The sequence below is a fragment of the Grampus griseus genome (assembly GCF_964374135.1).
Source record: "Grampus griseus genome assembly, chromosome: 6".
Taxonomy (NCBI): domain Eukaryota; kingdom Metazoa; phylum Chordata; class Mammalia; order Artiodactyla; family Delphinidae; genus Grampus; species Grampus griseus.
In genome coordinates, this window is record NC_139000.1 from 103074588 (window position 1) to 103091357 (window position 16770).

The following is a 16770-nucleotide window of genomic DNA, read 5'->3' on the forward strand; positions in this document are numbered from 1 at the left end:
AAATCAGGAAACTACTGATGCTCGTGCAAGGATGTCCAAAGACTGGCAGCCACTCTTTTTCTCCAGGCAGTTCTGTCTCTTGATTGGTTTCATGTCCACAAAGCCAGGAAACCTTTAGGGTTGCGGATCCTTTGTTTTCCTAGTGACTCGCCCAGACCTCACCTTCATGCTCAGTCAATAGCCAGTGGGACCTCCAGACTTGGCTGGCTTGGAAGAGCTACCCTCAGTTCAGCCAATTCTGGCCGACGCTCCAGTCGAAAACTGGCCCTTGCCGGAGCTGGGGCCTGGTCAGCCATTTGCATTTCATAGACGTGTACCTGCAGCAGCCGAGGCCTCCTTGTTGCGGGGTTTTACTCCTTTGGGATGAGCTAGAGTGGTTTTTGCAGCTGCCCAGCAGCTCCTTGACCCCGTCGTGCCTGGGAGGCTTTGAGTAGATCAGGAACGCTGGGGACCTTCCAGGTGCTTCTGAGCATTACCCTTCTCTTCCTGGGGCTTCCTTCAGAGGGAGGCTTCCCCTGAGTGCTGGAGCCCTCCCTCCTGCTTGGGGATTGTCACCGATTTCCTCAAGTGAGCTGCCTGCCGGGCCTCTAGGGCCTCTAACACTCCCTGGCGGAACAGAGCGTCCTTTGTGAGATTCCTGAGGCTGGGGTCAGGGTAGGGGCCAGCTCCCGGAGCCAGCTCTCAGGGCAGCGGCTGTCCCAGAGTGGGTGTAGTGCTGTGTTACCAAGAGATAAAGTCTTGGAAGAGGCCGCGGAGAGGAAAGGAGACGCATTCCAGACTGAGGAGTGTTTGGCCTTGAGGGCCCTGGGTTTGGAGAAAAGGGCCCACTTGGAGGACCACTGTGGGGGCAGGGGAGCCCTTGGTGGGAGCAGGTAGAAGAGGTGAATTCCCGGTCGTGGTGAGGCTGGCCTGGGATCAAACTCCAGCTCTGATGCCTTTACTTAATAAAATATCTCACCCTTCAATCAGCTCAACACACGTTTACTGAGTCACTTTCCTAAGGGTATCTCCATCCAGTGGAAAAATCAAAAATTGATTCTTATTTTTTTTTAAATTGTATTGGCGTGTAGTTGATGTACAGTGTTGTGTTAGTTTCAGGTATGCAGCAAAGTGATTCAGTTATGCATATATTCATTCTTTTTCAGGTTCTTTCCCCATAAAGATTCCTACAGAATACTGAGTAGAGTTCCCTGTGCTGTACAGTAGGTCCTTGTTGCCTATCTATTTTATATATAGTAGTGTATGTTAATCCCAAACTCCTAATTTATCCCTCCCCTCCACGTTTCCCCTTTGGTAACCATAAGTTTGTTTTTGAAATCTGTGAGTCTGTTTCTGTTTTGTAAATAAGTTCATTTGTATCATTTTTTAAAAAATTAGATTCCACATATGAGTGATATCATATGATATTTGTCTTTGTCTGAAAAATCAAAAGATTTAAAACCGAATGATTATTGGATTATTGGAGTGGAGGACGGGATGGAGTTTTTGGATGATGGTAGAGAAGAGACCAGTTTTGATATGAGGCCGGCCAATGAAAGGCATGAGATGCTTCAGTGAGAAGTTTGTTTCTATCCTTGAAGTCAGAAGGGCTCCTTGGGAGGATTTTACGCAAGAGAGTGACACGGGAAGATTGTGTTTTAGGACGATCACTCTGGAAGTTCCATGGAGAATGGATGAAGAGGTGGGGAAGGAGGTGAGCTGGGGAGGAATGAGGAAGTCCCGATTTTAAGGGAAGGTATGCAGAGTGGAAAGGAAAGGATGCATTTAAGGCATTAAAGCATTGGCGTTCGATGGATATAAATGATTCCCAATTTTCTGGCTTGGACATGAGTGGATAGAGAAGAGGACGTGATTTAAGCATCAGGAAATCAGCATTCTTTCTTGACAATATACTGCATTAGGCTAGGCTTCTGCAAACTCTGAAATGTCAGTAACGTAAGTGTGCAAAGTCCTTTCCTTTGCCCTCTTACAAAGTCTGCTGTGAATCTGGGGACCCTCAGGGTGGTGACTCGGGGATCCAGGCTGTCTCTTGGGCAGGTGTGGAGAGTTGCGTACTTGCTCTCAAATGCTTCATCCCACTGATGTCACGTATTGTTTCCTCTCTCAGCTCATTAACCAGAGCTGGACACTGGGAGAAGGGCTGGGAGACACTGGGAGAGCAGGGGGCATGTTTTGGTGAGCAGTGAGGTCAAGTGTGAGGTGCCCTGCATCACCCCAAATAAGAGTCTAGATGGCGCTCGGGATTGGGTGTTCGAATGCAGTCTGAGCTGGAGATTGTGAATAGCTTCGGGAATCAACAGAACAGGAGGTAGAAATGTTTGGGATCCCCTAGCGGGAGAAGGTTGAGTTACAAGAGCAGGGGTAAGGGGGAGGGATTATTAGGAGGTTGGCATTACCATACACACACTACTATGTAGAAAATAGGTACTCAGCAAGGACCTACTGTACAGCTCAGGGAACTCTACTCAATACTCTGTAATAACCTGCACGGGAAAAGAATCTGAAAAAGAATCGATATATGTATAACTGAATCACTTTGCTGTACACTTGAAACTAACACAACATTGTTAATCAACTCTACTCCCATATAAAATAAAAATTAAAGAAAAAGAAGGGCTTCCCTGGTGGCGCAGCGGTTGAGAGCCCGCCTGCCGATGCAGGGGATGCGGGTTCGTGCCCCCGTCTGGGAGGATCCCACATGCCTCGGAGCGGCTGGGCCCGTGAGCCATGGCCTCTGGGCAGGCAGTGAGTCCCAGCAGTGGTGGTTTCCTCCCCGCTCTTTGCACAGCGCTCAGCTCTGCCCTCTGTTTGTCAGGGACCGTGGTGTATGGCGAGCCCATCACCGCCAGCCTGGGGACTGACGGCTCCCAGTACTGGAGCAAGAACTGGGCCAAGGCTGCTGCTTTTGTCACCTCCCCGCCCCTGAGCCCCGACCCGACCACTCCGGACTTTCTGAACTCCTTGCTGTCGTGGTGAGTGTTGGCGACTTGTTCCCACCTTCCGTTCTTGGTCTTTCCTTGCACCAAGCTGACCGGCGGGTTCCAACGTGGTGGGCAGAAGCAAACTTGCAAACAGAGACCTCGTTCTCCAAACTCGGATTGCCGGACGGCAGCAGGGGGTTGTCACCCTGACGCTTTTGGGGGCAATTCTGGGTAAAAACCAGGGCCATCTTGAAAGTCAACCAAAGCGGATGAATGAGGTAGCAAAAGGGTTCTACTGTGGTGCAGTGTCACTCGTAAGATACCTCACAAACTAGACGTAGATACACAGCATTAGAATGAAGCTTCCGCGTCAGGCCATAGCTTCCCAAATTTCCTGTCTCCTGAGGGGAAGACAGTTAAGTCAAAAACTTTCAGTGGCCTGGCCCATTGAAAAGTACATTCAAGGGGCTTCCCTGGTGGCACAGTGGTTGAGAGTCTGCCTGCCGATGCAGGGGACACGGGTTCGTGCCCCGGTCCGGGAAGATCCCACATGCCGCGGAGCGGCTGGGCCCGTGAGCCATGGCCGCTGAGCCTGCGCGTCCGGAGCCTGTGCTCCACAACGGGAGAGGCCACAGCAGTGAGAAGCCCGTGTACCGCAAAAAAAAAAAGTACATTCAATGATGATCTGAGGTCAAAGATTAGTGAAAAGCCAGTGGTATGTTTTCCTTCCAGTGGAGATCTCCAGGTCACTGGCAGTGCCCACTGTACCTTCAACACTGCCCAGAAGGCCGTAGGAAAGGACAACTTCACCCTGATCCCTGAAGGCACCAATGGCACGGAGGAGCGGATGTCCGTCATCTGGGATAAGGCTGTGGTAAGGGGCGATGGTCTCACACAGGGGGAGGGCCCTGGGCCTCATGCAGGCCTGGAAACGGCAGTTGAGAGAATTCTAGAAACTGGAACTTGTGTGGTAATATTTCTTAGGTTTAGAAATCTAAGACCACTCCTCAGAGGTCATTTCCTCCTAAGTATCCCATATGTATTTGTCACCATTATCGTCTGTGGACCAGTAGAGACTGGAAAAAACCAGTCTTTACCATATGACTCTTTCGATCAGTCCAGAAAAAGCTTCCTTAGCAACCTGGTGACTTAGTTAATCCACTCGTGGAAATGGACTCAGTTTCCTTAAAATGGTCTTTTGGACTCTCTGGGCTCAGCCTGCTTTGAACATGTCCTGACCTTTAAGGGATCTGTGGGTTTTTTTATTTTTACTATTTTAAAACGTAATAACAATAGGTTTTCTGTTTCTTAATGAATTTTTTCAATTATGTAAACTGTGTATCGTTATTCCAAAAAGAAAATAAAAATCACTTATGACACCCTATTTCAGATACAACTGCAATGGACGTTTTAGCAAATGTCTTTCATTTTTTGCCAGTGAGAGATTGCGTGTGTGTGTGTGTGTGTGTGTGTGTGTGTGTGAGTGTGTGACTGGAATACTATTGCAGCCTATCTTTTAAAAAACCTATAGCATGAAAACGTCTCCACATCCTTAAACATACTTGAACAACTTGGTTTTTAAGAGCAGACCATTCCATCTTAATGCTGAACTGTAATTCATTTGTAATTCTTTGGTTGGTCACTTATGTTGTTTCTGATTTCCTTACTGGGATGAACACCCTTATAGCTACATCCTTGGATACATCTTTAATGATGCTTGTAGGAGAAACTTCTAGAAGTGGTAGTGCTGGGTCAAGGGGTGTGCACATTTTTAAGGCTTTTGATATATATTGTCAAAATTCCTTCCAAAAAGATTGCACCAATTTGTATGCTGCCAGCAGTATGTGGCATTACCCAGTTACTTCTACCAGGTCTGAATTGGTGTTATCATCAAAAAACCCAAAGTATCACCAATTTGATTGGTGAATGTTGTGTCTCATTGTTTTACATTCAGTCTCTTCAGTGACTGACTAAAGTGTGTATTTCTTTTGTATGTTTTTGGCCATTTGTATTTTTCTCTCCCTCTTACTACCTGCTCATTTCCTTTGGCCATTTTTCTGTTGCATTTAGAGCAGGTTTCCTAACTCGGAGAAATGCATTCATCTCCTCAAATTCTGCATTTAAAGGGACATGAGGCGCAAGTGGTAGAGACGAGAAGGTGGGGGGCAGGACATGGGGAGTGTGATTGGCACCCAGGGTTTGCTGCGGGACGCGCGGCTGAGACTGCCATGTTGGCTGGCCTACAAGGTCTGTGCCTGTATCTTTGAAGAGGACATAAGCCAAATGATGTTTCCTGAAGAGGCCCTGCAGCCCCTTCAAATTTTTTTTAAAACTTTTTACTTTGAAATGATTATAGATCCAGAGGAACTTGCAGAGATAGGACAGAGAGGTCCTGAGTACCCTTCACCCAGTTTCCCCCATGGTTACATCTTACATAATTAGAGTGTGATATCCAAACCCAGAGATCGACAGTGCTGCAACGTGTGTGTATAGTTCTGTGCCATTTTGTCATATGTAGATCCATGTAACCATCACCTCAGTCAAGATAGAGATGTCCTCCGTCACCACAGAGACCCCTCTCCTACTGCCCCTTTATAGTCACACCCACCCCTAACCCTTGGAAGAATCTCCGTCTCACCCCTGGTCTGTCCATCTCTATAACCTGGTTATTTTGCCAACGTTGCATAAATGAAATCATACAGTATGTGACCTATGGAGGTTGTTTTTTTCACTCAGTATGATGCCTTTAGTATCCAAGTTGTTGTGTGTATCAAAAGTGTGTTCCTTTTTATGGCTAAGTAGTATTCCACCCTTCAACTTTTTAGTCTGCTTCTGTTGTGTGCGTGCGTGTTGTGCATGTGTGTGTTGTCCTCCTCAGGTCACTGGGAAGATGGACGAGAACCAGTTTGTGGCCGTGACCAGCACCAATGCAGCCAAAGTGTTCAACCTTTACCCCCGGAAAGGCCGCATTGCTGTGGGATCCGATGCTGACCTGGTCATCTGGGACCCTGACAGCGTGAAAACCGTCTCTGCCAAGACCCACAACAGTGTAAGGCCACGTAGACCCCGTCCAAACGAATTACAGTCACAGAAAGGGACAGAGGCAGGGAGAGTCCTCAGGATTTATGAAAAGAACTCGCTGTGATAGGAAAGAACTCTTCCCCAGGATATGTTCTAACTTGCAATTTACTGAGAAAAAATAGCTCTTTCCTTTTCGTTAGTGAGGTCAATAAGACTGTTAATCTTATCACTTTGGAGTACAATGGGCCTCTCTCTGGATAGAGGTCTCTATCTATGGACCTTCAGAGCCTCCAGCGTCATGCCTGGACGTCAGAAGCTTCTAGAAGTCAGGCAGCATTCCATTTTAATAGTTTGGTGCAGCACCTCTCATGGCGTCCCTTGGTGCAAGGGATCCAAATAAAACATTCAAATGTCCACTCCCGAGATGCCCACTGGGCACTTTTATTCTTTGAAGCAACTGTTTTCTCATGTCAGTGTTGTCGTCCGAAAGCCTAAAAGGCAGATGCTCTTATGTCCTAAAGGAATGAATTGACTTTGAAGGAATAGAAGAAATACGCTGGCAGCCGTTCTGATTAGGAGTTTAGGATCTGCAGTTCTGGGGTGTCTCTTGCCTTTCGGTCTAGACTGCGGAGATTGGGGATGCCCTGTCTTGTTAATGGGACCCTGGGCAGGTGACCTCGTGTCATGTCTCAGGCTCATCAGCTGGGAATGAGGAGCTTAGACGAGGCCCCTGGGTGTCCTGTGATTCTGCGAGGTCAGTGGGCATTAGGTAGAGGTGTAGGTACCATTGGTTCTTCGTAGAAAAAATTGTGTGTGTCTGTTTAATATTGAGAGGCCAAGGACAAAGGGAGAGCTTTGGAAAAGAAACGGGCCTAGGACAGAGTGTTTTATGTCAGAAACCCGTATGACTCTTGAAGTGAATTCTTAGTGAATGAAGAGGCTCTTGAAGATCAAGGTCTAAATTGAAAGCCTGCTCAGTGGGGAATCTATTCTAGATTGCCCACCCCAGGTGGCCTGGGCCAGCAAGTCCCGACACCTCCTCCAAGGGCCAGCTCAGGGCTGGGCTTCTGGCATTTCTCCAGGACAGCACTGGACTCTTGGCCAAATCCCGGTCCTCTTTCTCCTTTGGGCCGAGGGGCTTGAGGTGCCCTGGCGCCCGTGGGTGCCAGGATGGTGGGTGCCTTTAGGGAAGGCTGCTCGGCTCTCAGTATTAATAGTTGGCTCTTCCCTTCTTCCACACTGGCTGGCTTAGCTACGCAGCAGAGCCTTACAGCCGCACCAACTTGTGACTTAGATCATAACCTCCCGGGGGTCCAGAATTGGCTTCTTTATGGGCAGGGGTCCTAGGGACCTGCCTGGTGAACCTATCTCTTCCTATGCATTTAGCATCACAGCTCCATTTACCCTTTCATTTGGCCTTCTCAATAAAGGGATGGTATTATTATCCCAATCGGGAAGATAAATAAACGGACCCTTAGAGAGCTTAAGTGACCAGTCTAACATTACATAGCTATTTTGCGGTGGAGCCAGAATTAGAACCCAAAATTGTCCAGGGCTCTTCCCTGCCAGACTGCGTGTGCAGCCTCTTGGTCAGGGTTAGAGGGACAACATGCTCCTCCTCCCTTCCAGAGTCCCCCTCCCCAGAGGTAATGGAAAGGGCAGACCGGACTCATCGTGTAAGCTGCAGATGACCTAGCTAGGGAGCCTGCGTTTGGAGTTCTTAACCCAGCGCAAGACAGGATGTAAAGGAGTGATGATTTGAGAAGACAGATGCTGCTCTCTGGACATTCAGTAGCACTGCCCTGGCTTTACCCCCAGGCAACCCCATATAGGAAATCATGGCTTCTAGAAGTGCCTCTTGCCCATCCTCACCTGTTTGAAAGAGCCCACACTAAGCATACTTGTGCAGCTTTAATTATCTGGGAGAACGCGAGCAAGAGGCTTTCCCCGTGTGATACAGTGTTTCCTACCATGGGGCTAGTTAACTTTAATTTGGAGTAGCTAGCTAACTCTTGTTGACAGCGCTGTTGCTAAGTCTCTGCTGGATTTGCCAAGCATCCAGCCAGATGAGTCATTTTAGGAAACCTATGTGGATAGAGGTTAAAAATGTCTCTACCTGGTAAGTGATGAAGGCTCAGTGCCTCACAGTTGGACAGAGTAGGCTCTGAATGCCCCGAGCTGTGATCTGACCATTGAACTTGTTAATTTTAAGTCACTTAGAGTCATGGGACTGGTTCCCTCATCTTTGAAGACTGGGAGGTGGCCCAAAGCTCTTCTGGGCACTGTGGTCAGTCATTTATAGGCACCTAAACTCAATGTCTGCGTCTTAGGATGTCTTCCGACACTAAAGGGCTTGCAGTCTTGTTGGGAGAGTGCAATAAAAAACCAGACAGTCGATCAGGGATTTTCTAAATGCCTACCTAGTGCTGAGTAGTGGGCTAGATGCTTTTGTTCCTTTTATTTCTTGTGATCCTAGCATCATTTCTGTAAGGTGGGCCGTGTCCCCTCATAGATGAGGATGCTGGATCTCAGATCAGTGCAAGGGATTTGTCCAAAGTCACTCAGCTGGCCAAGAGCAGACCTGGGATGTGGGCCCCAGGCCGATGGTACCATGGCCAAAGTTGTCTCCATGACTCCAGTAGGTCACAAGAGGAGCTTGTATAGACAGCCGTGCAGGAACATGGAAGAGATGGGGCTCGATTCACCCCTTAAAGGATGACCCTTTCTAAGGTCATTTCAGAGTGGACCGAATTCTCTGCTGGTAATCTACACCCATATGATGCTTCTTATGTTGTCCTTTTCACATAAGCCTTGCACGGGAGGCAAGTGAAAAAACTGAAGGTCTGAGGCAGGATTAATTGGATCTGCCTGGAGTCACACAACTCCTGAATGTCACCAGATCTAAGATGCCACTGATTTTAAGATATTCCATTAGTTTAGGCGCTGCTGTGAAAGAAAACGTACCCAGGAGGAGGAGTCTAATGCAAGACTCCTTTAAAAATAGTGCTGCCGAGGGCCAGCTCGTTCTGAGTTTGGGATAATGAGATGTGGATCTGCCAGATAGAAAGTGTGGCAAAGAATATTGCCTTCCTCGACCTTGGCCTTGGATGCAGAAAGGGCAAAAATGGCTCCTCTGAACTGAGTCAGGCAAGTTGGTGGTCTGAGTCCTGCATCCAGCAATGGTCCAGAAAAACCAGAGGCGGAGACTTTCTCATAAGACAGCCCCGGTGTGGTCATTCCCCAGGCCAGTGGGAAGAGCTGACCCCAATTCCCTGGAAGGACTTGGTTCAGCCTGGGCTGACACTGACTGTGCAGCTCCACGTGCTGTGAGACACATTCTCATTTCAGGGATGAGCGTCTTAGAACCGATGAAAAGCTTGGGGGGGACACACTTCGGTCCTGGGAATTTGGTCCCGGGAATCCACGTGTAGAGACCCCTTCCCTCCCCCAGGTGCCTCTTTCCCTCATTCCTTCAGTAGCTTCCACGTTACTCCTTTGAGTCTCTGAGTAGGGCTGCCAGCCCCCTGTTGCCCTTTTCTGTCAACACCACTGGTCGAATGTGAGCTGTAGAGCCAGCCTGGGGCTTCTCCATACTGACCAGCCTCTGCACCAGGCAGGGGTTGTTACCCTGAATGGCAGTGCAACAGCTCTAGTCACAGACGGACTCTTTAGTGCTGATAACCTGGTCTGAATCTCCCCAGAAGCCCAGCTGCTTTTTATGGATGGAGCTGCCTATTAATTCTCCAGGTCCGGCCACGTGTACCTGTGAGCAGGGCAGGCGTCTGGAATCCGGGGAAGAAGCAGTGGAGGAGTTGAGGCTTTACCATTGACTGTAGTGCCCCTATTTCCTGTTGTCACAGCAACAAACTCACTCAGAGACCCCACATAGTTTCCAAGAGGGCACGTGGATACGTCCCCCTTTCACCGTGAAAAGCTGGAAACTAAAAGGATGGCTGCCTTGTTGGGAAATTAAACCTCAAACATTTTATCAAAGGCCTGTCTCTGGAGTTACCACAGTCCTTTCATTTAGGAACGTCAGCTTGACCACATCTCTTAAGAGATTGGAAATCCAGGCAAACCAGTGGGAAAACCTACTCGTGGATGGCTCATTTCAAGATTAAATTTAGAACTTGGTCAGAGAAGGCTTCTTGGGATTTTAACCTGATTGGAGCTTGAGTTAGTAAGAACAAAGTCACCGCTAATACGAGGCATCATTTTCTTACATTCGTGTGGCATTTACAAACCCTCCTGCTTTTCCATACGATTTTTCTGTTCAATTATTTTTACCCCCCAATTTTTTTTTTTTTTTTTTTGGTGCCGAAACCCAGGAATGAACAAACGCAAATTTTTGAGAGGTAGGAAAGATTATTCCATGTTCTAGACAGAATTAAGACATAGAGATTAAGTCCTGTTGGGTGGCCAGTCAGGAGAGGGAGTTCATCTCTGGGCTTTTTTTCGTCCGAGTGATGTTGGGTCATGGGTGCCGCCAGGTCGATGAGATCTCACCAGGATGGAGGGTGGATTCTGAAGTTTACTGTGTTCCCTTCCTCTAGTCTCTCGAATACAACATCTTCGAAGGCATGGAGTGCCGTGGCTCTCCCCTGGTGGTCATCAGCCAGGGGAAGATTGTTCTGGAAGACGGCACCCTTCATGTCACCGAAGGCTCTGGGCGCTACATCCCCCGGAAGCCCTTCCCTGACTTTGTTTATAAGCGTATCAAGGCAAGGAGCAGGGTGAGTACCTCTGATCTTATGAGTGGTTCCTATCGTGGATTAAGTTCAATTGCAAAATCACTAAGCACCTTGAGTCAGACTACTGAGGTATATACAGAGGATTCATAGATAAGGGAAACACAGTCTTTTTATTCCTGGAGTTCAGAATGCCAGCGGAGGAGCCAGGCATGTCTGCAGCCAGCCGGATTGAAGTGAGACTGCTGTCATGAGGAGTGTGTGATGAGACTCAGAGGAGGGAACCGCTGCTGCGGAGTCTTTTTTTTTTTTTTTTTTTTAATAAATTTATTTTATTTATTTATTTTTGGCCGTGTTGGGTCTTCGTTGCTGTGCGCGGGCTTTCTGTAGTTGTGGCAAGCAGGGGCTACTCTTTGTTGTGGAGCACGGGCTCTAGGCACACGGGCTTCAGTAGTTGTGGCACGTGGGCTCAGTAGTTGTGGCGCACGGGCTTAGTTGCTCCGTGGCATGTGGGATCTTCCTGGACGAGGGCTCGAACCCTTGTCCCCTGCATTGGCAGGCAGATTCTTAACCACTGCACCACCAGGGAAGCCCTGCTGCGGAGTCTTAAGGGAAAGTGTCATGGGGAGAGGGCATTTTGAGTTGGATCTTGAAGGTTAAGTAGAAGTTGGATAAGTCAAAGAAGAGAGACAAGGGAATTAAGTAGAGAGAATGTTACTAGCATGGAAAATGTAGAGAGTATTCAGGACGTGGTGAACGGTCTCCAGCACTGGTGCTTGGGGACTGTGAGGCAGGGAAGGGGTAGGGATGTAAAGGAATTAAAGGGACAGTAAGATTGGTAAGTATGGGGCCAGGTCTTGAACGTGAGACCAGATCCTCTTCACAGCATGTTTGGGAATTCCTGCAGGGTTTAAGGTGAAGTGTCTTGGGAGAAAATAGGAAGAACTGTTTATCAGTTTTTATATGACCCATGTTGGGGTAGCTTTGCCCTGGAGCCAGGGGCCCTGCCTCATGCTGACATCTGTCCCTGCTGTACCCGACCATAGAAAGCCCTCCATCCCCAAATGTCACCGGCCCATCCTGGCACCTGTTCCTTCCCCATCAGGAGGGTTGCCAGGGAGGCGTCCTCTGTGAATGTGGCCTGAGTCGAGGGGCTCTTGTGTTTTTGCAGCTGGCAGAGCTGAGAGGGGTTCCTCGTGGCCTGTATGATGGACCTGTGTGTGAGGTGTCTGTGACACCCAAGACAGTCACTCCGGCCTCCTCGGCTAAGACGTCTCCGGCCAAGCAGCAGGCCCCACCTGTCCGGAACCTGCATCAGTCTGGATTCAGCTTGTCTGGTATGGTTATGGTTTGGTCAGGGCCCAGTTCTGCAGGGCTGTGCTCCGTGTTGCTGGTGGGTCTGGGATCACTTTTGAGAAGGAGAAGTGGTGGAAGTGAATGATGGACCTATTCTTCCCAAAGATGTAACTCACTAGAGATGTAATTCATAGCAGATGACGGGTTGGGTTTCAGAATCTTGACACGAGTCTATATCACATATAATGTCATGATGGGTACACTGTGTGTCATACCCAGGATATTAGAGGACATTTTTTCAGCGCATCATGTCCATTGTGAAAAAGGGTATTGTGGCGTTTTAGGACTCTCTTCTCCCCGACGTATGCAATATACTGTAGTGGTTCAGCTTGTGGAATCTAGAGTTTCAACAGCTTAACTTCGTAGCCCAGATTCGAACTGTGCCTCCCGTCTCCTCACCTATAAGATGGGTATAATGTTAGTAGTTACCTCATGGGGTTGTTCTGAGGATTAGATGACTTCATATACATGTAAAATGCTTAGAATCAAGCCATTTGATAATTGTTAGCTATTTGCCTGGATAAACTATGTGATGTCAGGGGAGGTGAGAGGGAAGAGTCCAGATTTTAGAGCTTCCTTACTTGAACTTCAGTATTTCATTTTGCCTGGGATTAAAAACCTACTTTTCTAGTTCCTTGAGTCACAGATACGTATCTAAATTTTTATGGTGGGTTAAAGAACCAGTAAAGCAGATACATTTTTTTTTCTTGTCAGATATACTGGTTTTTAGAAAGTTGCCATATACAGATTACCCATTTTCAAAAAATTTAAAAATAATGAAAATTAGTTTTCCCGTAAAGTAACATGGGCATGATACAGTCTGTGCTGTCTTTCACCAGGCCATTGAAATATAAAGACCATCATGACGCCTGTCTTTTTTTAAAAAATTTTATTGAAGTATAGTTAATTTACAATGTTGAGCTTAATTTCTGCTGTACAGCAAAGTGACTCTGTTATACATATATATTCTTTTTCATATTCTTTTCCATTATGGTTTATCACAGGATATTGAATACAGTTCCCTGTGCAATATCTTAAAAAAAAAACAGACTCACAGACATAGAGAACAGACTTGTGGTTGCCAACGGGGAGCGGGGTGGGTGAGGGATGGAGTGGGAGTTTGGGGCTAGCAGATGTAAACTATTATATATAGGATGGATAAACAACAAGGTCCTACTGTAGAGCACAAGGAACTATATTCTATATTCAATATCATGACTCCTATCTTTGATTACACAGAGGATGGATAGTGTTAGGGGAACAGAATGCACCTCTGGAAAAGCCACACTCGATTTGATCACTGAGAATAGGGACAGGATGTAGTCTGAGTTGCTCAAAAACCTGAAATATAGTGTCCTTTTTTACATATAGTTCTACTTTTTAGGTATGGGATCCAACTAGCTTCTACAAGGATGGCTTTATTCAGTGTGTGATTCCTAGGCCACGTGAGGCCCATCCTTTTTTTGTAGCTTATACTTTTGGTGAGGTTTTAGAAGGACAAAGAATGGGCCTGACACTTTTTCTCCCAAGCTATGTTATTTCGTTACAAAACAGAAATAGAGTCACAGATGTAGAAACCAAACTTATGGTTACCAAGGGGGAAAGGGAGGGGGGAGGGATACATTGGGAGATTGGGATGGACATATACACACGACTATATGTAAAATAGATAATCAACGAGGACCTTCCCTATAGGTCAATACTCTGTAATGACCTAGATGCAAATAGAATCTAACAGAGTGAGGTATGTATATGGATAACTGACTCACTGTGCTGTACAACAGACACTAACACACCAGTGTAAATCAACTAGACTCCAATAACAATTAATTTAAAAAACCCAAGCTATGTTATTTCGGTTTAGAGCAGGGATCCGTATAGCTTTCTCTGACCCTCATCTTCTCTCGTCTCCAGGTGCCCAGATTGATGACAACATTCCCCGCCGCACCACCCAGCGCATCGTGGCGCCCCCTGGTGGCCGTGCTAACATCACCAGCCTGGGCTAGAGTTCAGGGCCGCCGTGCCGTCGGCTTAGGGATGGGGGATGGGACACCTGAGGACATTCGGAGACTTCCTTCCTTCCTTCCTTCCTTCTTTTTTTTTTTTTTAAAGAGCCTGTGATAGTTACTGTGGGGCAGCCAGTTCCTGGGGCTCCCTCTCTCGGGCCCCCCGCACTCCGTCCCTCACCCGGAGTCACCAGTTTTGGTCACCCACCTCCCTACACATCTACGAATATCACACCTGCGTCTCTCCACCAGGCCCGTACACAGAACTGCGTCCAACACTCAGACATGCGAAACAAAGCAAATCACAGTGAGGGTGTTGCTCATCTCCAGCCTCTGTTGTGCTTGCATCATCTTCCTTTTCATCGCGGGGAGGGGAAGATAAAGTGAATTGCCCAGAGCTGCCTTTTTCTTTTTAAATATTTAGAAAATTTTTCTTTGTGGGGCTGCAGGTGGGGTGGGCAGGGGAGGGGGGGGAGAGGTTTGTTTTTCTTTAAATACTAAATTGGAAAGTCTAATGCAATATTAATACAAGGGGTTTGAACTGGACATCCTAATGATGCAATCGTGTCACCTTCAAGCTGATTCAGGGTGGTGGGCAGACTCGTCATGTCCCTCCTGAGAGGCTGTACAGCGTCCACACCGCCATTCCATCATCTTCTGGGTCAGCTGTTAATAAAGGGCAGGTTTTCTTTCTGGCCTAGATTTTGCTGCAGATGAAATCTTTGGAGGATTCTCTTCTCCTCTCTTCACCTCTCTTCTGCTTGCACTCTCTCTTGCTTCTTCATTCATGGATATTTTCACGTGTCTGGCTTTTCTTTGTGTTTCTTCCAGCCTTCGTCTCTGACATGCTGTTTTTGCCTTCTATCCCCCGTGGTCTTTTCCAGTGACCAGGTCCGCCATTTTACTGTGGCCCCACGAACCTGCCTGGAAAGATATGAGCTTTGTCATCGCAACCATCGTAATGTGCTATCCTAGTCCATATAAGACCAGCGCTACCCACCCACGTCTCCAGGATGTGCGATTGAGTTTGAGATGCTTCCCAGGTGCAGAAAAGGGCCAGGTTATCCACACTGTCACACGCGGGCCCAGGATAGACCTGACAGTGCCGAGCTGTTGAAGAAGTCTGAGGCTCTAGGACCTGAGAGTTTTTCCTCTGTGCAATGCCGAGTGGCTAAAGACAAACAAATCTGTAAATCAAGCCCAACACCCAAGGGAGCCAGTCAGCCTCAAGCGAACCACCAGCTCAGAGGTGCTGAGCTGATGCTTACCAACTAGGTAGTTTTGGGGATGCCAGAGCACACTGGGCTTCTCACTTTGGAGGAAAAGAAATTTGTTTTCTTGTCCAATTATTTAGAAAGACATCACGCAACATAGGGAAGCCTGCTAACCTCGGGAAACCCATGGGAAATTTGACTTAAAGACCATTTCAGTTGGCAAGAGGAAAAATCTGTTTTGTGAGTCAGAGCTCTTGTGGGGAGAAAACCTTGTAAATTTGACGAGTGGCCCCTTAGAGACCGCAGGCGACCTTGTGTCCACACCCCGCCCTCTCCTGGTCTCGGAGACCCTTTCCACTCGCTGCCTCGTGCTTGTCCCTGTCTTAGCTGAGCTTTGCTGCATCTCCTTCCAAGCGTGTTTACAGGTCCTCCCAAGCCACGTTATGTTTGCAGGCTTTTATAAAACCAAATCTGCTTTTGTAAAGCGTAACATCAAGAAGTAGCTCATCCCATCATGACACTCGTCTCTCCACATGTTCTGCCTTTGGGGTTATGGCTGGGGTTTCTTTTGTTGTTGTTGTTGTTGTTTGTTATTTTAAAAGTAAATTGCACTTTTAAAGAATAATTGGTTAACTTAATATATTTGCTTTTTTTCTTCTCATCTGCCCTTCGAGGGAATTTGAACCAGTCGGAAAAAAAATTTTGTTTCAATTCTGAGAAACGCTTGCAGCTCTCTTCTCTTCACTTGAGTCTTCCTGTTTTTCCATGATGGTCATTTCGGTTGTTTCGATTGTTTCCTTCAAACAACTTAAAACCTGAAGATTTCCGCAGGCTGTGTAAGCATGTTTACCTGTTGGCTTGCTTTGTGTGTCTGTTAAATGAATGTCATGTGTAAATGCTAAAATAAATTGACCGTGTCTCAGAACTGAATAACTGCAGTGACCTGATGCTCTAAACCAGTGTAGGATTTAATCATAGATGGTTTTTAATCCTTGGAATTGTGATTGTGACCCACGAGTGGAGGAACTTTCAGTGCTAAAGCTGATTATGTGTGTAGCCAGAAGAGTACCTTTTTTTTTTTTTTTTGTTACCACTGTCTTAATGGCAAAATAATTATGGTAAAAAAAACAAGTCTCGTGTTTATTATTCCTTAAGAACTCTGTGTTATATTACCATGGAACGCCTAATAAAGCAAAATGTGGTTGTTTCCGGGTGTGTCTGTGTTGAGATGTTCAAGGAGGTGGCTGCTCGGCCCGGGCCTCCATCAGAACTTCCCTTTCTGGAAGATTCTGGATGCCTTTGGCCTCGTTTTGATGCCTGTGTCAATTCAAGTGTTTTCACTGAGTGTTGCGGGTGGTTCTGTCCAGGCCACTGAGGTCTAATTCTGGGCGGAGCCCTGAGTCTCAGAAATTCATAGACTCTACCCCAAGACAGGCCAAGGGAGCCTCTCGAATCGAGCTGCACACGTTAAGTCGGGCATTGTGTCACCTTCAAGCTGATTCAGAAATCCGGTGGGACCATGTGGGTTAGTGTAGTGACCCCCGGGATCTGTGCGTCCTTAGAG

General features: G+C 47.2%; 1 protein-coding gene across 3 annotated transcripts in view; it reads left to right on the plus strand.

Annotated features, from left to right (window-relative positions):
- Nucleotides 1–16413, plus strand: part of DPYSL2 (dihydropyrimidinase like 2) — a 115803-nt gene extending 99390 nt beyond the window's left edge. For all 3 annotated transcript variants that reach the window (XM_082656020.1, XM_082656021.1, XM_082656022.1), the window contains exons 9-14: nucleotides 2816–2972; nucleotides 3654–3795; nucleotides 5800–5970; nucleotides 10496–10675; nucleotides 11802–11967; nucleotides 13901–16413. In XM_082656020.1, coding sequence (XP_082512146.1) covers nucleotides 2816–2972; nucleotides 3654–3795; nucleotides 5800–5970; nucleotides 10496–10675; nucleotides 11802–11967; nucleotides 13901–13992 — 908 coding nt within the window. In that variant the 3' untranslated portion in view covers nucleotides 13993–16413. The remainder of the gene's footprint in view (nucleotides 1–2815; nucleotides 2973–3653; nucleotides 3796–5799; nucleotides 5971–10495; nucleotides 10676–11801; nucleotides 11968–13900) is intronic.
- The last annotated feature ends 357 nt before the right edge of the window (nucleotides 16414–16770 follow it).